The sequence below is a fragment of the Theropithecus gelada genome, chromosome 19, assembly GCF_003255815.1.
Source record: "Theropithecus gelada isolate Dixy chromosome 19, Tgel_1.0, whole genome shotgun sequence".
Lineage (NCBI taxonomy): Eukaryota > Metazoa > Chordata > Mammalia > Primates > Cercopithecidae > Theropithecus > Theropithecus gelada.
In genome coordinates, this window is record NC_037687.1 from 31,320,410 (window position 1) to 31,342,924 (window position 22,515).

Here is a 22,515-nt window from a genome sequence, read left to right on the forward strand (position 1 = left end):
CTAGAGAATACGATCTCTCAGTACAGTTGTTTCTTGGGATACACAGGCAACTCGTTTCAGTACCCGCTACACGTAACAAAACTTCCTGGTACTCCAGCCCTGACATTGTCTCTGCTGGACCTGCATATAGGAAAAGCCCGCTGTTCATATACACTAGTCTTGCCTCTCACAAATGCAATAGTTTTGATCCCCGTTGGTTTGAAAAAAGTGTGCACATAAGAGACCCCAGGAATTCAAGGTTGCCTTGCTCCAGGGTTGCCTGGATTTTGAGTGTATTTGGGAATGAGAAGCAGGGATTATAATCTGGAGTGCATGGCATGGCAAGCCACAGTGCATCCAGGGAGGGAAGTGTGATGTTGGGATATATGCTGGTTTTCACCCGCGGTTCCTGGTTCATAACTCCCATAACGCTTGTTACAGTCTTTCATTAGAATGTTGGCTGTGTTGGGCTTAGGGGAGGCCTCTGACCTCCTTCTGCCCTTCCTTCACCTGCCCAAGGCAAGACTTGAATGTTCCCTGCGTTTCTGATGGTGGCTCCTAAGACCCATCTAGAAGATGGTCTCACCCTGTTCCTTGTGGGAGGAAATGCTGACATCATGAAGCTTCCATAAAAGCCCAAGAGGACTGGGTTTCATGAGTTTCTGGTTGGCTGAGCATGTGGAAGCTCCTGAAGGGTGGCAACCAGGGAGGGCATGGAAGCCCCGTGCCGCTTCCCCCATGCCTCCTGCTATGTGTCTCTTCATCTGTGTCCTCTGCAGTGTGCTTTGTATTCAACCAGGAAATGTCAGTGTTTCTCTGAGTTCTGTGAGCTGCTACAGGAAATTAATCAAACCCAAAGAGGGGGTCATGGGATCCCCAACTTGAAGCCAGTCGATCAGAAGTTCTGGAGGTGTACACTTGGGAAAGATGTGGGGGACAGTCTTGGGGACTTAGCCTTTAATCTGTGGGATGTAGGACTGTGTCTGGGTAGACAACGTCAGAGTTGACTTAGAGGACACCCAGCTGCTGTTTGCTACTGGGTCTGGGGAAAAAAAATCCCACACATCTGGTCCTAGAAGTCTTCTGTGTTGATGATTCCTGTGATGTGAGAGTAGAGGAAAAGCACTGTAGAGAGAGCTCTCTGTACATAGAGAGGTAGAGGAAGTTCTTATCAGCAACAAGGGAGAGGCTGACAGAGCTTCCTAGAAACAGAATTCTCTGGTTCCAGAGGTTCAAAGCCAGAGTTGCTGTCAGTCCATTGGAGGAGATGCTATTGCTGGCCAAGTGTTCTCTCAAGAGCATCTTATCTGAATTCCTGACGTCCGAAAGAATAGCTAGTGATAAACCTTGTCAAAGCAGGAGAGGGGTGAAGGACATGGAAGTGTTTCTTGTGGGTTTTTTTTAATTTAAGTCCTTAGAATCAGTTCTTATCTGAGACCTGGAAGCATGAGCCCCCTCTCCTTCAGGCCTTTCTGGCCCTATAGGGTCTGAGTTTGACCAAAGTCATCCATCCTTGCACCTGTGACTTTCCTATTGGATGTCTGCAGTGAAGGCACTGGGTTACAAAGTTTAACCTGAGAGTTTCAGGAATTTGGTTGAGGGGAGGGCTTGTTTCTATATTTTTAGCAAAAGGGTTAATTTTTCAGTGTTTTCTAGAAACAACCTAAAGTGCTTTATCAGTACTTGGGGATGCTCAAGACCTCAGCTTGGGTTCCAGCCTGCAGGTGGAAACAGGCATCTATCCAACCCACAGAGCAGTCATGGCACTTTCTCTCTCTCTCAGAACAAGGAAAAAAGTGGAGGAAACTGTGGGACCTTAGAGACTGTGGCTCTCCGTCTTTTGTGTTTGCGGAGAGACCCTGGGATAACTCAGTGACCCTGGCCACACTCAACACTGAGCCACCTTCCCGGGTGCACACGACACAGACTTGCTTTATCATTGTTGGACCGGGCGTATCTGGCACTTGAGTGTGAAGGTCACATGGACCTCGCCATGCTGGGCATAACACGGAACTGATTCAAAACTTGGGAGCGTGGACACTGCAGGGCAGGAGCGGCTACAGGAATGCCCTCATCAGTTTTCATTCCTGAGTCAGCCCTGGGAGAAACCCTGTATGGAAGATCATGTGTGTTGGGAGAAAAACCCACCCCAGAGGAATAAAAATCAAACAATCCATTAGAGAAAAGAACAGGCAATTATAGAAATGAATTAGGAAGCTATTGTGATGTGAAAAATAGTAAATTATATTAACACAATTAGAAATAATTTCATCAAGAATGAGACACAGCTGAAACAATAAACATTGTATTGGTATAGAATATTTATTGAAATTTTTCATTAGTCATCAGAGAAAAACTAGAAATGAAAAAAATAGAAACAATAATTAATGCACACAAGAAATGGAATGAGAAGAGGAAACAGATATCTCTCTATAGATCACACTTTCAGAATGAGGGAAATAAGGAGTGTGTTAGTAAATACTTGCAAAGAAATAAGTTGACATTTTTACAGAAATCAAGAAAGAACATGAGTTTAATGTGCATAAACTCATAAATGACATTAATGTCTTAACTATGATAGAGCAAACAATACCTAGAATAGATACAAAGTAATTTTAAAATTACTGGAGAAAATGAAAATTATTCTCAAATGAAAGACAAGCACATTGGGACTGGATTTCCCAAGAGTAAAAAGTGACAAGAAAATGACTGGGGGTTGAAGTTCCAGTTGGCTGAATGGAAAGGGCTGGAGTCTGCCTACTCACCAAGAGGACCCAAAATGGCGAGTAAATACCAACAGGTCAAGTGGATCTTCCAAGAGGACGCTGGGGTTCACCTGAGAACCATGAGGACACGGAGAGAAGAGAAGAGAAAAGGTGGGAGCCAGGAGAGGCTGCTAACACGGGGAAGGGGTGAGTGATGAGAGATTCCCTAACACAGGGAAGGGGTGAGAGAGTGAGAGATTCCCTAACACAGGGAAGGGGTGAGCGAGTGAGAGATTCTCTAGCAAGGGGAAGGGGTAAGTGAGTGAGAGGCCCCCTAACAAGGGTAAAGGGTGAGTGAGAGGCTCCTTAACAAAGGGAAAGGGTGAGTGGGTGTGAGGCCCCTGGGATCCACACCCCTGCCTTGGCCCTTTACAATTCTGGTCACAGGAGAGCCCCTGACCCCCCTTGGCCTGCAGAGGCACACAGGGAGTTCCTGGAGATGGTGCAGAGGCGCCTCTGGAGCCCACGTGGAGTCCCACAGGCTTCTGATCCCTGAGCAACCTGGGTCCAGCTGCCACTGCCTTAGCAGGGAGGGAGGAGGCCAGGCACCTCTGTGGGCCCCAGAATCAATATGACAGCTGGGGCACAGGAACAGCGAAGCTGAGCACCACACAGCTCCCCACCTCTGTTGTGTCCTGCTAATGGGGCTTCCTTCCTGCTAATGGGGCTTCCTTCCTGCTAATGGGGCTTCCTTCCTGTTAAATGGGGCTTCCTTCCTGCTAAATGGGGCTTCCTTCCTGCTAAATGGGGCTTCCTTCCTGCTAATGGGGCTTCCTTCCTGCTAATGGGGCTTGCCAGCTGCAGGGCCCCAGTGCACCCGTCCTGCCCCCACCTGAACACCGTGGCCCTGGCTTGGTGCCCTCTGAAAGCCCAATGCTCAGAGGCCCCTGACAAGCCTTTTGCAGTCACTGCCACCTCTGCCTCTGCCCCTAGGCTGTCCCAGGCTCAGGGAAGGTGTGGGGAGGCCTGACACTTTTGCGTGTCCCCAACAGCAAAACCGAGTGCCACTTCTTCAGGAGGGAAATGTGAGCAGACCCTGTGCCCCACAGCTGCCAGTCTCCAGTGCCCCAGCGGAGGGGCCCTGCCCTCCCTAGTGACAGGCCCACAGCACGGCCGCCCTGCCCCCACCTGGCCATTTTAGCTGCAGCCCTCAGCCCTTCTGAGAGCCCAGTCCCCACAGGCCTGTGATCTGCCCACGGGCTCTACCACCTGAGCCTTCTGCCTGTCCTGCCTGAGAATTCTGCCTGTGACCTGGGGACCAGCCCAGCCCTCCCCATCACAGCCGGCACCTGAACCCTGGAAGAGCCGAAACCCAGTCAAGCCCCTACAGGACTTGCACACACTGCCCAGCCGGCCGCCTAGGGGCCTGCGATCCAGGAACTGCCTGCCCTTTCCTACTCTGCTGGCACCTGACCAGTCACCCCAGGGCCTGAGGTCGGGCCCACCCAGCTGGTAACACCACCACAACTGACGTCCACTCTCCCATCCAGAGACGCAGAACCCCCCACATCCCACCTATATGAAGCAGCTGCCACGTCGGACAACGGACGGCCACTCAGGGTCTGCACTGGGCTGAGGGAGGAGGCTCTGCCTTGGAACCATGCCTGCAGAGAATGGCAAGGTGGGTGTTTCCCACGGCTCCCAGCCACACCGTGGCCTGGGGAGAGACAACAGTGTGAGTCTGAACTGAGACTCAGGAGCCCTGGAGCAGGGGTGTGACAGGGAAACAGACAATGTCCCCTACGAAACTGGAAGCGGATGTAGCTCTTTCATCCCCAGCAGAGACCTCAGAGCATTTCACCAGGTGCTGCCCCAGCCACGTCCATCAGGACTGATGCCTGCACTCATCATTAGGATATTCGTGGGCAAGCCAGGGGTTCCAGCTCTGCCCCACTGTGTTCCCTCACCCCGATGGAACAGGAAGCTCAGGGCTCCAGACACTCCACGGTCCAGTCCTTCCCCTGAAACGACAGACAGCACCTCACAGGAAACACGCCAGGTCCATATGCACCTGCTTGTGCTGAGGGTGGCTCTTACCCTTAAGCACCGGCTCCCGGCCTGTGATTTGAACTGAACAGCCCAACACAAACCGTGCTGCAGAAGCGCCCAAGGCTATGGGTAAAAGCCAAAAGACCCTTCCCAACATGCTCTGCAGTCACATTCCCTGCGGGGCGGAGGGAAAATGCCCAAAAGAAATCCCATCCAAATGAAAATAAATTCAAAGAGAGTAAGTGGCAGCCTCTCCAGACGAGAAGGAATCCGTGCAAGGATTCTGACGCCGTGAAAAATCTGAATATTGTGGCACCACCAAAGGATCGCACTAGCTCTCTAGCAATGGATGCTGAAAACAACGGAAACTCAGAAAGGACAGGTAAAGAATGCGATGGAGACAAAAACATTACAAAGAATCAGTGAAAGAATGTTGGTTTTTTAAAAGCATAAATAAAATTGAGAGATGGCTGACTACACTAATCACAAAAAGGAGATTTAAATAAGTACAATCAGAAATGATCAAGTTGACAGTACAACTAACACCACAGAAATACAAAAGATCATCAGAGACTACTATGAACAGCTTTATGCACATAAACTAGGAAACCTAGAGAAATGGATGAATTCCTAGACACATATAGCTTCCCAAGATCGCACAGGCAAAAAATAGAAACCCTAAACAGACCAATAACGACCAATGAAAAAGGATCAGTACTAAAAAGTCTTCCAGCAAAAAGGCCCGGGAACAGATGGATTCACGGCTGAACTTTGCCATATGTACGAAGAAGAGCTGGTGCCAATCATACTGAAAGTATTTCAAAAAATCAAGCTTGTGGAATTCTTTGCTAGTTCATTCTACAAAATCAGTATCATCCGGATAGCAAAATCACACAAGGATCCAACAGAAAAATAAAACTACAGGCCAAGAAACCTGAGGAACACAGATGCAAAAATCCTCAAGAAAATACTAGCAAACAGAATCTAACAGTGTATCAAAAACGTAATTCATCATGCTCAAGTTGGCTTGATTCCAGGGGTGAAAGGATGGCTCAATATATGCAAAGTCAATAAAGATGACTCATGACATAAACTAAGAACAGAAAGCATATGATCATCTCCATAGATGCAGATAAAGCATTCAAGAAAGTCCAACATCCCTTCACGATAAAATCCCTCAACAGACAAGGCATGAAAGAAACATACCTCAAAATAATAAGAGCCCCGGCATGACAAACCCACAGTCAATATCAAATTGAATAGGGAGAAATGAAAACTTTTTCCCAGGAAAATGGGAATGGGATCCTCCGTAATTCCCTGGGGTCTCCTACTGGCCTACCTGTGGGGCAAGGTCCCTCTCATGCTAGAACCTCCCATTCCCCTCGTCAAATCTCAGTGAAGTGAACCATGGCCATGGGCATGAGAGTCATGGCGTCTCCTCCTACTGGCCCCGGCCGTGCGGGTGGATAAGACCACGGTGCCCACAGGACAGAGACACACAGGGCCTGGGCACATAGAAGCAATGTTCTCCCACTTACTGGATTTTCCCACCAGCATCTCCACGGGTGGTGAACTGTCCCGGACCCCGCCACGAGCCCGGCTCTTGTTTTCCCAGGGCTTGGACTTTCTTGAAGGCTTTATCTGCCTCTATTGAGATGATCATATGGTTTTCGTTCTTAGTTTATGTCGTGAGTCACGTATCTTGAACCATCCTTTGAGACAGGCACCGGGCTTTCTGCTGATATTTCAGACACACAAGGCATCTCTCCTGATCTCCTTTCGCTGTCTGCCTGACCTGTCTTCATCTCAATGAGGGCCAGGATGTAGTTGCAAATGGACGTGGTGCCTTCCTGAGTTGGTCCCTTCGAGGTGAAGGCAACAGACGGTTCTTCCTTCCTCTCAGAGCCTCTCCGTGGGGTCCCGCTCTCTCCTTCGGCTCACCCGTAAACACACCCTTGTGGGGAACCTACCACGGCCAGTCTTCTCACCAGTGCTGGGGAAGCTTCAGGGAAGATGCAAATTCAGGCTGCAGGGCAGACTCAGATCAGCAGAGACTCCTCTCACGTCTGGCTGTGCAGTTCCAGTTGAGTTTCACTGTGGCAATGAGCAGAAAGCGGAAATACAGGGACACAAGGGAAAGAATCGTGACCCTTTTCCCAGAACTGGAGTGTGAGTTTTCTTTATGCAAAAAAGTTCCCTTCACGAACTTCTCATTTACTCATCGCAACGGTCACCCACCCCCCCGTCTCCCTGGAAACAACATTGACCTGACTCTGCCTTCTTGGTGCTCCCCCTTTCTTTCAAACACTCCTGTTCCCATCCTGCGCTCCTGCGTTCAAGGTTTTGGGACAATACATAGGGTTAGCACTCTGATTTGAGGGGAAATCTCGTCTTTATTTAAATATTCATGTGTTACCCCTTGCCTGTGTGACCTTGGGCAGTAACTTCCCATCTCTGAGCCTCAGTTTCCTCATTTGGAGCCTGTCATGAACTCCATTCCTCACAGGGGAGCTGGGTCATTGGTGCCTGGGAGCTGCACGGGGCTCAGCCATGGGTAATTTCCAGAGCAGGTGAAGACAGGAGAGGTGGGGGCGTGAGGGGATGCTGGCGCCCACCATCAAGGCCTGTGATTGAGGTTTGCACTCAGGAGTACCCGTTTGTTCCTGTCCTTGAGAGATGCTTCTCACAATATTTCATCAACACCCCGGTTATCACAGTCATGTGCAGAAAATGGGAAATGAAAGCTGGTCAGAAGGAGAAGCACCTACATTAAAGAGAAAATTAAAACTGACAGAGCAGGCCGGGCGCGGTGGCTCAAGCCTGTAATCCCAGCACTTTGGGAGGCCGAGACGGGTGGATCACGAGGTCAGGAGATCGAGACCATCCTGGCTAACATGGTGAAACCCCGTCTCTACTAAGAAATACAAAAAACTAGCCGGGCGAGGTGGCGGGCGCCTGTAGTCCCAGCTACTCGGGAGGCTGAGGCCGGAGAATGGCGTGAACCCGGGAGGCGGAGCTTGCAGTGAGCTGAGATCCGGCCACTGCACTCCAGCCTGGGCGGCAGAGCGAGACTCCGCCTCAAAAAAAAAAAAAAAAAAAAAAAAAAAAAAAAAAACTGACAGAGCATTTGTGTCTGGTGCCATTAGGGGTCATTAGGGAGGAAGCAATTAAGTCACCAGGGTGCATGCATTTAAGCATGAAATGCAAATCATTTCTGAGACGGAGTCTCACTCTGTCCCCCAGGCTGGAGTGCAGTGGCGCAATCTCGGCTGATCGCAACCTGCGCCTCCCGGGTTCAAGCGATTCTCCTGCCTCAGCCTCACGAGTAGCTGGCACTACAAGCACGCACCACCACACCCGGCTAATTTTTGTATTTGTAGTAGAGACGGGGTTTTGCCATGTTGGCCAGGCTGGTCTTGAACTCCTGACCTCAGGTGATCCACCTGCTTCAGCCTCCCAAAGTGCTGGGATTACAGGCGTGAGCCACCGTGCCTGGCCAAAATGCAAATCTTGACCTATCATGAGAAACTGAAAAATAGGAGTAAATTAAAAAATACAGGCCGGGCTCGGTGGCTCATGCCTGTAATCCCAGCACTTTGGGAGGCCAAGGCGGGTGGATCACAAGGTTAGGAGATGGAGACCATCCTGGCTAACACGGTGAAACCCCGTCTCTACTAAAAATAGAAAAAATTAGCCGGGCGTGGTGGTGGCGCCTGTAGTCCCAGCTACTTGGGAGGCTGAGGCAGGAGAATGGCGGGAATCCGGGAGGCGGAACTTGCAGTGAGCCGAGATCGCGCCACTGCACTCCAGCCTGGGTGACAGAGCGAGACTCCGTCTCAAAAAAAAAAAAAAAAAAGATCAATGACTCCAAAACGTAGAATATGAGATGCTGCAGTGATGAAAGTGGGAAACAGTCTAATATTTGAAAATCACACACACACACATACATGCACACACGAATGCAACCACACGGGGGCACACACATATGAGTACGTGTGCATGTACACATATCAGTACTCAGAGTTCAGCTACGGGGAAATTAGAACCTGTCTTCTCTAAAGGCGAGGATAAATGAATCTTCATTCGAAAATATGTAATTGAATGAATACTTAACTAAATAGGGGAAGTTATTCCAAATTATTCCTTTTTTACCCTGTACGTAAAAGAGTAATTCACCCACTGAAGGATGAGTTAAATAGCTCAGTACCCCCAGTGACACCTAGGCATGAAACACAATAGTACCATCTAAAATAAAATGATAATTTAGAATCAGTAAGTGAAGAAAGGTATGCTATTAAAATATCTATTGGAAATATTAATATCCAATAAAATATAACATGATACAAAAACTTTTAGAAATAAAAACTAAAATTTTGTGTTTTAATGAAGTTGTAAGAGCTGGGCATGAAGGGTTTTTGCAGGCTGAGGTGGGAGGATCACTTGAGCCCAGGAGTTCAAGACCGGCCAGGACAACATAGTGAGACTCATCTTCATTTATTTTTTTAAAGAAGGTATTAAAGATGACAAAAGATATGTAAACTTTTTTTTTTTTTTTTTTTGAGATGGAGTCTCGCTCTGTTGCCCAGGCTGGAATGCAGCTGCAAGATCTTGGCTCACTGCAAGCTCTGCCTCCCGCGTTCATGCCATTCTCCCGCCTCAGCCTCCCGAGTAGCTGGGACTACAGGCTCCTGTCACCACGCCCGGCTGATTTTTTGTATTTTTTTGTAGAGACGGGATTTCACCATGTTAGCCAGGATGGTCTCGAACTCCTGACCTCGTGATCTGCCCTCCTCGGCCTCCCAAAGTGCTGGGATTACAGGCGTGAGCCCCCGCACCTGGCCAAAGGTATGTAAACCTTCATGCATCTAACCATAGGTTCTTGAAATTATATAACATAAAGTTATATTTATTTGGTGATTCAAACAAATGTTTATCAAGATCTGATAGGTTAAGAGAAAAAATTAATGAGTAAAGTGTACACATTAATGTTCAATCTCAATTACATACATATGGTAAAACATTCTAGTTACACATGTTATGGGACTTGTATAGACAAATTCTGATTCTGATATGTGTGTATACATATGTGTATATGTGTATGTTAATATGTGTATATATTTACATATCATGTTCATATACTATATATAGTACAAATACTATATATACACACATTATATATGTGTGTAGATGTATAGAGAAATATTATAAAGTTTGTATAGAACAAAGAATCCACATATATTTGGGTATATAGGATACATACACTTAGTCTAAGTGTTATGTGTGTATTACTCACATATCACATAAAAACACACTATGTGTGTATACACCGTAGGTGTAGATGCTACTGTACAGTATATATGTGTATGTGAGTGTATATATGGGTGTACATTTATGAACACATATCTCAAAGGAGGAAATGCCCATATTTAAGGCAGGCATTGCACATAAAATATTAAGTATTTAGTAGACAAAAAAGGAAAAAAACTCTTTCTACATGGCTCTCTTACACATTATATTCCCAGACACAATTGTTATTCGATTTGCAGTCAACAATCAAAAGATACTATGAGAAAACCTCACTATTGCTCAAAATTAATAAAATCCTCAGTCATTTTGTATGATATATATTTGAATTCACGATGTACTAAGAAATATTTTGCTAGATGGATGTTTGTATTTTATAGTGTTTGGATGATTATTTTCCTTTTTGAGGTATATGAAGAATTCCGTTTCCATTTTATGAAATGGAAGCCCTGAGGAGATTGCCGTGGAACCAGCGAGGAATTTCTGGCAGAGGAAAGTAGACGGCAGTCCTGGGAAAAATTACTGTATGAAAAACTGAGGAAGAAGGAATTAGGGCTCCTGGATGGGGTGAAGACCCACATACAGAGTATCTCCGAGCCCTGAGAGTAGAGCAGTGTGTTCAGGGCCCTGAGCCTGTGGAAGGAATCTTCTCTGAGATGTGAGTCTGTGGAATGTGTGTTGTAAGACCTGCCTTTTACTAGTATAATCCAGCAAAAGCCCTTGGGTGAGGACCCAGTTTTATTTTAAGGAATGTGGGGACAGTATATTTCTTATTCATATTTGTGCAGATTTCATAGTGCTGATCAGTCATGTAGAAGGCGGAGGTCAGTGTGTTCACAGGATTCGTACCCGAGAGTCAGGAGGCACACGCGGGGGTCCATGGAAAAGACTGGCGGCCTGGTATGGCGGGAAAGTCATCAGCGACAGACGCTAGGGTCTCCTGCTTGATCTTGCTGAAATCTGGCTCAAATGTTTGGCCTGGCACAACCAAACTAGAACTTGGAAGATGCTGTATAGATAAAACCTAATATTGTAACCCTTCATATTGTTATGGATATGAACATAACGTTGAAAATGTCCTTAATAAGATTTCTTTATTCTAGAGGGTAGATGGTGAATGATGAGATTTCTTTATTCTAGAGGGTAGATGGTGAATGATGAGATTTCTTTGTTCTAGAGGGTAGATGGCGAATGATAAGATTTCTTTATTCTAGAGGGTAGATGGCAAATGATAAGATTTCTTTACTCTAGAAGGTAGATGGCAAATGATAACATTTATTTACTCTAGAGGCTAGATGGTGAATGATGAGATTTCTTTATTCTAGAGGGTAGATGGCAAATGATAAGATTTCTTTATTCTAGAGGATAGATGGTGAATGATAAGATTTCTTTATTCTAGAGGGTAGATGGTGAATGATGAGATTTCTTTATTCTAGAGGGTAGATGGTGAATGATAAGATTTCTTTATTCTAGAGGGTAGATAGTGAATGATAACTTTTGTTTATTCTAGAGGGTAGATAGCGAATGATAAGTTTTCTTCTAGAGGGTAGGTGGCAAATGGTAAGATTTGTTTATTCTAGAGGGCAGGTGGCAAATGATAAGATGTCTTTACTCTAGAAGGTAGATGGTGAATGACAAGGTTTCTTTACTCTAGAGGGTTGATGGTGAATGATAAGATTTCTTTACTCTAGAGGGTAGGTGGCGAATGATAAGATTTCTTTATTCTAGAGGGTAGATGGGGAATATTCGGTCCCTCATGTTTCTCAGGATCCTCCCTCCAAACATTCTATCCTGTGCAGCAGGGTTTTACATCCTTCCAACACAACAGCGGTCTTTGACCTAGACATGTTGAACTCTTTAGTGCTAGGACCCAAATCCTCTTGCTGTTTTGGGACAATTCAGAAAAGAATCAGCCCCAGTCATTTTGCATACTTCTGTCTGACTGTCAGGTGAGTAGAAAGAAACAGTTCAACTGCTTGACAAGATTCATTGACCTGAGGTCTTGCCTGCAGCTAGATTTCTATCCCACTTCTGTGATTTTCCTTTCGTGGATCACCAACGCACTGCAAATGCCTATCATTGCTTTTGACATGGGGTACTTTGGTTCTGCCTGGAAAGGCAGGAAATCTTGAAGTGAGGAGCTCACAGATCATAGGCAGATTGAAATGTTTTCAGCAAGAATAGGCAAAGCCATAGAGACAGAAAGCACACTCGTGGTTAGCAGGTGCTGGAGGGAGGAAGGAATGGGGAGTGGCTGCTGACTGGGTGTAGGGTGATGACAATGTGTGGAACAGGATGGCAGTGATGGTGACACAATGATCTGAGGAGAAGCTGCACAGGTAGCATCTGAGAAGGAGGGAAGGGCTCACAGGGTTCAGAGAGGGTGTCAGGGCATCAGGGTGGATTTATCTTTTCCTGGTGGAAATCCGATACTCCCCCATTGATTTAGTTACTGAAGCGTGTTTGGAACTCTGAACTGAAGAGATGGAGGCTCAGTAAAGCACACCAGGGAGTGTGGCAATGAGGAATAAAGAAGACTGTGTTACGCGCCATGGACCGGAGCACGCAGGTGTGCAGAGCTGTGGACCCAACGCTGCTGTGTGGGATGTAGCCTCATGTCTAGGGGTGGGAAAAGAAGGGGATCCAACCAAGGGAAGTCAACATTAATAGAGAGGAAAGGTATCACATGTTAGACGCCGGAAAATGTCTCTGCAATCCAACACTGATTCCTCCTTCTGGAAATGACCGGCAGACAGTCCAGATAGTACTGGCCCTAAATTGTCTCCCGGAACCTCCTGGGATCACCAGATCTATTCCCAAGGCTCACACTCTGAGGGGTGCATTGTCCTCTCTGCTGTTCACCTCCCGGCTGCATTTTACGGGCTTCTCTGGCTGTGCTGAGCCTCAAATAACAGAATCCCGAGGACCACCAGGATCAAGCCAGCCATGCGCATGCAGATGAGATTCTCCAGTGTGTAATCCTGGGGGAATGAGGTGGGGGATGGTGGACAAAGAGGCCGCAGAGGTCAGGGCAGATCAGCAACGCCCAGTACCTCTGGATGTCCACCCAGGGCACCCACCTCCCCTTCACAGGACCTGACCCTCTGTGCCAGCCCCATAACTGAAAGCATCTCCTCACTCACCAGTCTTGGGGTCTGAATTGTTTTGTGATGGGCTGAGGGTCTCAGCTGCTCCTGAGAATCAAAACAAAGGAGAAGTACCCTGAGCCAGCCTCTCTCCTAGGCTCTGCATTCTTATCTTCCCCTGTCTTCTGATATGAGTTCTAGTGAGTTCCTCAGTAAACCCTTCCTCTGTAGTAGGGTTCCCTCCAGTCTCCTCATGGAACTATTTCAGCTTTCCTGTGTTCTACAAATCCAAACGTTGCTCTTGAGTCATTTGGGAGAGAGTTTTCCTGTACCTCAAGGGCTCAGGATCTGCAAGGAAAGTGTCCCCAGTACAGAAATCACTGAGCCCTGTGTGCTGTCAGTGCAGCCTGGGACACAGGAGCACATGAGCCAATTCCCCCGGAGATGAGAGTTTCACGGATCCACCAGCTGAGGACCCAGGCTCCGTGCATGAGGGGTTGGTCCTCAGGGGCGCCTCAATGTCAGAAGCAGAAAGGGGTGAAAGTCTGGGGCTGCCTTCCCTTCATGCCCTTAGCCACTTCACCTGGGTTTTCAATGTCCAATTAATCTAACTAATTCTTCAGATAGTCAGGAAAACCTAGAATGATGTGATACCTTCCTCTCCATCCCCACTCACAAACATCTGTCTGCTAAATAGTGGTGCTATTAGAGGTTCATAAATTAGTATTTCTGCTTTTACAAAGTGCGAATCTAGGTGAATCTAGACCAGTAACAAACATGTAAACGCCCACCACACAAAATACCTTTTTATTTATGTATTTACTTATTTATTGAGATGGAGTCTCGCTCTGTTTCCCAGGCTGGAGTGCAGTGGCATGATCTCAGCTCACTGCAACCTCCGCCTCCCAGGTTCAAGCAATTCTCCTGCCCCCAGCGTCCCAAGTAGCTGGGATGACAGGTGCGTGCCACCACCCCCAGCTAATTTTTTGTATCTTTAGTAGAGATGGGGTTTCACCATGTTGGCCAGGCTGGCCTCGAACTCTTGACCTCATGATCCTTCTGCCTCAGCCTCCCAAAGTGCTGGGATTATAGGTGTGAGCCACCGCACCAGGCCTATTTTTATTTTTATTGAGATGGAATCTCACTCAGTCGCACAGGCTGGAGTGCAGTGGCGCTCTCTTTGCTCATTGCAACCTCTGCCGCCTGGGTTCATGAGGTGATTCTCATGGTTCAGCTTCCTGAGTAGCTGGCACTACAGGGGTGTGCCACCATGCCCAGCTATTTTTTTTGTTTTGTATTTTTAGTAGAGACAAGCTTTTACCAGGCTGGTATCAAACTCCTGACCTCAGGTCATCTGCCCGCCTTGGCCTCCCAAAGTGCTGGGATTACAGGTGTGAGTCACTGTGCCCGGCCATCAAATATATTAAGAATATGGATGAATATATATCAGATGAACTTGGATATGCCTACACACATACTCAAATGTAACTTATATAACCACACATAAAATATGTATAGATATAAAGCTTTAGATATTTATTTAAGATGTATTACATACATATTGGTATTTGAAGTGAGAAATATTGGCAAGCAATATAGAAGTAAAGAAGTAAAATTTCCGTTGTCTCATGGTTTGTATAAATTTTATCAGGAAATTAGAGGAGATCCCTAGAAAAGCAGTGAGAATGGGGTTATTTGGTAGTGAGTTAGCATGAAACACAATGAATATACTCAAACTCAGCTTTCTCATGGATAATTACCTTTTATTTTTAAAATATGAAAGAATAAAGTACTTCACTTATAAATTGTTAAAGGTGTTGAATAATTCTTTAAGTTGGAATGAATATAATTCTTCAAATGTCCGCCCAGGACACCCAGCTCCCCTTGACAGGACCTGACCCTCTGCGCCCAGCGTCTTCACCACGAGCGTCTCCTCACTCGCCGGCCTTGGAGTCGGACTTGGTTTGTGGTGGGCTGAAGGTCTCAGCTGCTCCTGAGAATCAAAACAGAGGAGAAGAGACATTCAGATGTAACTTATATAACAAATTCTGCCTAAGGTTATATACAACTTACATAACTTCCCTGTCAAGGAGAGGTGGGGGTCTTGGGTAGACATTTAAAAAATTATGTCCATTTTAATTTAAAGAATTATTCAACACCTTTGACAATTTATAAGTGAAGTATTTGATTCTTTCATATTTTTTAAACAAGAGGTAAGTACCCATGAGAAAGCTACTGGTTTGGGTATATTCATTGTATTTCATAGTAACTCACTACCACATTGCCCTCTTCTAATTTAAATTTAAATTATCAAATTTAAAGCACCTCCTTTTCCTATAAAAGAGGTTTATTTAGATGTTAGAATCATGCAGTGATTGGACAAGATTGGACATGGACCCACCCAGGCCCAGGGCTGAGCTGCACTGCAGCCCCCGCTGACCTTCCGCGGGTTTCACGAGCCACACGGAGCCCCCCGGTCAGTTTCCCTCGGGCCACTGTGCTTTGAAACATCCAAACACTTCTGAAGCTCATTAAGGAGACCTCAATTTTTAATATGTAGGGGAGGAAGACTTGAGGTTAATGAAAAATGGATGTCTACATTGAATATATAAATTAAATCACAGCCCAATGAGAGAAGTATAATTATTTTTAAATAATAGGTTCACATAACTGAAATAAAAATTATAAATTTACATATTCAAGTATTGCTTTAAAAGGTTTAGAAAAGAAGAGAGTAACAATGGGCAAGTGCGTATAGAAAACGCAGAGTAGAAATGAGTTACACACAAGATGCACTGTGAATAATTGCCTAACTCATCCAGGGAGCAGGTGCACGGCCCCTCCTTAGTCTCAGGGTGCCCTGAGCACAGAGGCCTCCAGGTGAGCACAGGAGGGGCCGTGTGAGGGGCATCCACAGCTGGGATGCTTCTCAGTAAAGGAGCAGATCTGGGGCAGACTCCAGCCTCATCACAGTCAGATCCCACTGAGGCCCGAGCAGCCTCCTCTTCTGTCCCGAGATGGCCCAGGGACCCCTCAGGTGTGGGTGAGGGGCTCCATCCTCAGGGGCCCTTGGAAATAAGAAGTGAGAACGGCCAAGGGAGCATCTGTCTGTCCTCTCTCCATCTCGCCTGCCTCTCTTCCTCCTCCGTCAGCTCAGTATCTTCCCCGTGTCCAAGTCAGGCCTGGACCCCAAATCCTCCTGACTCAGCCTGTGCTCCTTCCTCTACTCATCACACATCCTGTAGGACAGGGTAGGGGCCTGGGATCATGCAGAGCTGTGACAGGAGTGGCTTTCAGTATAAAATTGGGGGGATTTTGTCTTTTACATGAGAGAGGGGAGATTCTAAAACAGTGGGGCTTTGTAAACCTTTGTTGTTTCAAAATAGTGTGGCTTTGTCTTACTAAGCTGAGATTCCAGGGGGGATGAGTAAAACTGCATGCACCTGCCCCCATCTCCGTTGGCTTTTTAACCCTTACAAGCCTCCGTTATTGGGAGAATTAGGACAAGGCCAGAGAAGGCTGGAGATGGGAGCAGGTCTAGGAGGAGCCACATCCCAGATGCCCCAGAAGGTCAGAAATGAAGGGGCTTTGGGGTGGTCACATCCAGGCAGCTCCCCGTTATTCAGATGGGGAGTCCAGGGTGCGAGGAGAACCAGCTTTTTCAGAAGTTCCACCTCCCAAGGAGAGGCTGAGCCATCACAGACCCAGCCCCACCTCCCCAGGCTCCTCCCACCTGACTCCTAGAGCAAGCACCTGCCTGTGATCGCCCCTGGCCCTGGCTCCCCATGAGAGGTGATGGCTCCTGGGAATCCTGCTCCTGGAGGGGGAAAGTGCCCGCTGCTCCACTCATCAATGCCGAACCTCAGACACCTCCCTCCCCTCTGACCACCACGGAGGGAGCACCTGCCCCATCCTGGAGCCCCAGGAAGCCATGCGGACCACACCCTTACCGTCCACCCTGCCCTCTGCTGCTCTGGAAATCAGACCCTGCTTATTGGAGGTAGCAATGAGATGAGTCTAGAAACTTCTCTTGAGCTGGGAATGGCTGTTTCTTTGTCACCCATGAGTCAGGACTTAGAGGTTGGGACCCCCAGAGGCTCTGAATCTGAGGTGGAGACACCAGGAGGGGAGCGGGTGGGGCCTCCGTCTTCCACCCTCAGTCTAATCTCATCTCTGAGGTTCACCACCGTCTCCTCCCAGCCCTCCCTGCTCTTTACCCTACTGAGACTTCAGGGGTGGGAGCCAGGGGTGGGAGGTCCCGTCTATTTCCACCCTCTCATGGGCTGGACCCTCCCCTGTGGACCCTCCCCCCTTCACTCCCCTCTTTCATTATTGTCCCAGAGCTCTGCCGGGGGCAGGGCCTGAGCTGAGCCTTTGAGTTCAGAGGGGACAGGGTCAGGGCCCTCACCTGAGACCACGAGCTCCAGGGGGTCACTGGGGTGAGTCAGCAGGTAGGGGTTGGAGCTGAGTGAGCCGTAGCACCTGTAGGTCCCCGCGTGGGCTGAGGTCACAGGACTCATGGGAAATTCAGCCTGGTACTTATGAGACTGGCGCTTTGATTTTAGACGCAGAGGGGGATCAGCTGCTCCCTCCTTGGTCAGAAGGAAAGTATGCATCCATCCCTGTGACTGACACAGCAGGGTCACGTTCTCTCCTGAGGCCACCGTGGAGCCCGGCTGTACTGAGAGGAAGGGTCTGGCACGAATCTGTCCTGGAGAGAAGGATGGATGAGGAGCTGCCCCACCTTGTTCTCAGCTGATACCTCCCAGGCCTCTCTCTGGAACCCTTAGTCTCTCTGTCTGTTTTATCTGAGTCTCCCCCTCTCTGCCCATCGCCTGTCTCTGTCTGTCTCTCTCTCCCTTGGGACCCCCACACCTCATCCCAGCCATCACCATCTTGGCTCCCCCAGCAGGGCCTGTGCAGAGCGTGGGTCCCTGACTGAACCCGCTGGGCTCCTCACCTGCGATCAGGATGTCCAGGGGGTCACTGGGGGCCGACCACTCGGAGGAGAGGTTGTGTGCACCGGAGCATCTGTACTGGCCCCCGTAGGAGCGGCTCACAGGGCCCAGGGGGAAGTTGGCCTGGGAGAGCCCAGCCTGGGGCTGCCGGCCAGGGCGCTGGAGGAAGTCACGTCCCCACTCCTTGTACAGAGCGAATCTGTTGTAGCCGGCATCAGAGCCACACTGGAGGATCAGCTTCTCCCCAGGGGCCACGACAGGACGCGGCTGCACTGAGAGTGACGGCTTCTTAGAAAAGCCTGGGAAAAGGTAGTCACAGTTTCCAGGAGCCGACCCTCAGGCTTCCCCACAAACCCTCCCTCTCCCCCTGGGCCTCACCACTGCTGATCTTCCTGTGTCTCTGGCCCCAGGAGCCCTGAGCCCTCTCTTCCCAACATCATCCCACCTGGCGCTGCCCTGAGACGCGGCTCCTCCCCACCTGCCCGGAGACTCAGGGAACTCCAGGCAATGCTGTGAATTTCTCACCTGGGACCAGGAGCTCCAGGAGATCACTGGGTAAAGACCACACATAGGGAGAGCGTGAGTCATAACTATAACACCGGTACGACCACCTGCGACTCGGGCTCACGGGGCCCACGGAGAACACGGCCCGGGATGACCCACGGGTATGGGGCTGAGAGTTCAGGCATTGTGGGTGTTCATCTTCTCCTTCCTTACACAGAATGAAGCCGTCAGATGCCACCCGTGAGATACACTGGAGGGTCACGTTCCCTCCTGAGGCTACCACAGGGCTGGGCAGGGCTGAGAGGGTGGGTTTGCTGTAGGCTCCTGGGAGAGAAGGAGGCACCGTGTTAAATGGGCTCCCACCTCCCAACATCATCCCCAGGGCTGGGCTGTGAGAGGGAGACGCCCCTGAGAGCCGACCCCCTTCCTGAGGACAGAGCCTGGGGCTGGGACCCCTGAGTGTCCTCTCACCTGTCACCACCAGCTCCAGGGGGTCACTGCGCTCTGACCAGCCTGCCGTGTGGCTACCATAGATACAGCGATACCGCCCTGCGTGCTCCCAGGTGGTGGATGGGATGGGGAACTGGCCCTTCTTCACAAGCTCCTGTGGGATCCGTGTAATCCAGGATGCTGATTTTTCTTCTCTATATAGACGGTACTCCTGGGTCTCCAGGCTCCCCTGACACCTGAGGGTCACGGGACTCCCCTGGGTGATCACAGAGTCTGGCTCAGCCCAGAGGGTGGGTTTGGGGAGGGTGCCTGGAAGGAAATCAGAGTTCAGATTCTAAGTCATTTCCTACCCAACCCAACAGATTCCAGCTCCCAGTCCAGGACCCTCCAGATGTCCCCATCAGTCAGCCCAGATCTGCTATTCCCTGTCCCCAGCTGCACGGGGGTGGCCCCTTGTCCCCAGTGAGGAGGAGGGACCTGGGACAGCTGGGGACAGACTCACCTGCCTGCACGCGGGTCCTGGGGCCCAGACTCAGCCCTGGAAGAGAGTTCCCGGTGAGAGATTTGCCCCTGAAGCCTGAGCAGGTCCTCCCCTCCCTGGGATCTTTGTGAGCCCCTGGGGTCTCCTTATGCACCAGAGTTTGGCTGTGAGGTGAGGCCCCTCCTAGGTTAGAATCTCCCCTCCCTCTTCAAATCTCACCGAGACAGATCAGGACCGTGAGGATGGGGGTCATGGTGTCTCCTCCCACTGCCCTGCTCTGCGGATGGATGAGCCCTCGGTGCTGGCAGGACAGAGACACACAGGGTGTGGCCACTCGGAGGCTGGGTCCTTCTTATGGGGTTTTGTCATCTGCAGCCACACAGGAAGTGGAACTGCCCTCCCCAGGAGCCTGGCTCTCATTCCTTTAGGGCTGAGGTAGGGGCAGGCCCAACCCCTTTGTAGACATTTCAGACAGAAATGGGGTGTTTCCTGACCCCCAGCCACCGTCTGTCTGGCTTGCCTTCATCTCGCTAAGACCTGGGATGTAGCAGGAGAAAGAACTGGTGCCTTCTTGAGTCAGCCCCTTTCAGGCGAGGGCGACCGTGGGCTCCTCTTCCCTCTCAGAGCCTCCCCATGGGATCTCCCTCCCTCCTTCAGCCCGTCCATCAGCTCAGCGTCGCGGGGTTCTTACCATGGCAGTCATCTCTCCAGCCCTGGAGATGCTTCAGGGAAGATGCAGGTCCATGCTGCAGGCAGACCCAGGTCAGCAGAAACGCACCTGACACCTGGCTGTGCAGCTCAGGCTGAGCTGTGTGTGGCAGTGAGCACAGAGAAGAAATGCAGGGAATAAAGAGAGGAAGTCGTGACCCTCTTTGTGGCCTTGGACTATAGATTTTCTTTCTAATCAATAGTAATCCCCCCCTTTTGTTAACTTCCCCCCTTTTTGTTTTCTACAACGTCCACCCCTGACCTCCCTGGGAACAAACCTCTGAGTCTTTCCGGCCTCCTCGGTGCCCCTTTCGTCCTTGGCTGTCCCTCTGCACCTCAATCTCTGTTCAACGTTTTGGGAACAATGACTTATGTTTGAGCTTTGATTTGGGGAGTGGGGGAGGGAGCTGACATTTATTCAATGACCAGTTATCATCCACTGCCTACGTGACCTCGGGCGGTAAAGAACCATCTCTGAGCCTCAGTTTCTTCCTTTGCAGCTTGTTGTCGCAAATCCCACTCATCACCGTGGTTGTGGGGTCAGTGGTTCCTGGGACATGGGAGAGGTTCCTTGGTGCTTCATTTCCAGACCAGGTAAGGACATGAGGTGTTTGGGATATGATAGGATCAGAGCGTTGGATGATTGATGTGTTCACTCAAGATCTCACATCTGAGATCCCTAATGGAGAAATCTACAGGCAGCATTTCTGAAATACGCAGAACATCAGTGTCATGAGGCATGGAAGCCCCCAAGTGTAGATGTTATGAGGCATGGAAGTCCCCAAGTGTAGATGGATCCACATTAAATAACGGAGGTCAGAGGTGGGTCGCCACAGGTGCCCAGGACCCTCACGAGGTCATTAAGGTGGAGGTTTCCACCAAAGGTGGCACAAAGTGATTAGACTCAAAATGCCAGACCTGCCTTGGTTTATTTACTATAGAGAAACGGATTCAAATGTTTAGGAAGATTGAAATGTTAGAGAGGAGTTGTCATTCAAAACTCCTCATCTAAATTGGAAGAGTCTAGAAGATGTATCTTTCTTTTTTACTTTTTCTTTTTTTTTTTTTTGAGACAGAGTCTCACTCTGTTGCCCAGGCTGAAGCGCAGTGGTGTGATCTCAGCTCACTGCAACCTCCATCTCCTGGGTTCAAGCGATTCTCCTGCCTCAGTCTCCCGAGTAGCTGGAATTACAGGCGTGCGCCACCACACCCAGCTAATTTTTGTATTTTTGGTAGAGACAGGATCTCACCGTGTTGGCCAAGCTGGTCTCGAACTCCTGACCTCAAATGATCCACCAGCCTCGGCCTCTGAAAGGCATGAGCCACCGTGCCCAGCCGAAAATGTATCTTTCAACAATCTTGTGAGAAATAAATGTGTGAGGGAAGACCCAGAATTGTGGAAGAGCTCTGTGATGATTTTTCTTTTTAGATTCAAACTTCAGGCGAGAGCTGCTGAATTGAGAAACATAAATGTAACTAGAGTCATTGGATCCCAGAGTGGCAGGGGCCATGTGGCGAAACTCCACTAACAAAGGCGAGATTGGTGTGACCTCAGTAATGCAAAGCAGACTCAAAGCAGCAATTGAAATCATGTGACTTATGCAACCATGTGGTGCTTGCTAGTTTGTCATGGTGTTCCCATAAGTGAAATAGATAAGAAACCTACTTAATTTTTATCTGTGTCATCAGAAAATGGCTGGGTAAAGTAAGCAAAAGTTTAACCTGAATCATAAAAGCATACACAGCAGTCCCTTAATCAATTCCTGAAATGGAACCAGTTTATAGGCCCAGAACCCCTTGAATTATGGTGAAGGCCACACTTCCTTGACATCGCCTCTGCTACGCTGCCATTTACACGGTTAATCTCCCTCCCAGCCTTCCTGAAGGAGACCTATGACCTTTTGTCAGGGCAACTGTGCACTAGAGAAAAACACAGTTACCAGACATCTTGGGTGCTACTGGACACTGATTCTGAGCTGATACTGATTCCGGGAGACCCAAAATATCAGTGACCCTCCAGTCAGAAGGGTTTGTGGAGATCATATGATCAACATAGTTTGAGCTCACGTCTTTCTCAGTGTAAATTCAGTGAGTCTCAGACCTATCCTGTTAACCATATCCACAGATCTGGTATGAACAATTGGAATAGACAACTATTCAATTTTCTTTCTTTTTCTTTCTTTCTCCTCTCTTCTTTCTTACTCCTCCTCCCCCTCCCCCTTCCCCTCCCTCCTCCCCTCTCCTCCCCCTCGCCATCCCTCCCCCCCCCCCCCCCCCCCCCCCCCCCCCCT

The 22,515-nt window shown here is 48.9% G+C and overlaps 1 protein-coding gene across 3 annotated transcripts in view; it reads right to left on the bottom strand.

The window, feature by feature from the left end:
- LILRB2 (leukocyte immunoglobulin like receptor B2) overlaps positions 1-20,363 on the bottom strand; it is a 78,119-nt gene extending 57,756 nt beyond the window's left edge. The window contains exons 1-10 of one of the 3 annotated variants that reach the window (XM_025368244.1): positions 20,208-20,363; positions 19,736-19,817; positions 19,538-19,573; positions 19,057-19,344; positions 18,607-18,909; positions 18,084-18,380; positions 17,532-17,834; positions 15,066-15,116; positions 13,181-13,231; positions 12,914-13,032 (exon numbers count right to left, since the gene is read on the bottom strand). In XM_025368244.1, the coding sequence (XP_025224029.1) occupies positions 12,914-13,032; positions 13,181-13,231; positions 15,066-15,116; positions 17,532-17,834; positions 18,084-18,380; positions 18,607-18,909; positions 19,057-19,344; positions 19,538-19,573; positions 19,736-19,817; positions 20,208-20,219 (1,542 nt within the window). In that variant the 5' untranslated portion in view covers positions 20,220-20,363. Of the gene's footprint in view, positions 1-12,913; positions 13,033-13,090; positions 13,118-13,180; positions 13,232-13,612; positions 13,638-15,065; positions 15,117-17,531; positions 17,835-18,083; positions 18,381-18,606; positions 18,910-19,056; positions 19,345-19,537; positions 19,574-19,735; positions 19,818-20,207 lie in introns of those variants that run through there. The other 2 variants (XM_025368243.1, XM_025368245.1) reach the window with 2 other exon arrangements.
- Positions 20,364-22,515: the final 2,152 nt, after the last annotated feature.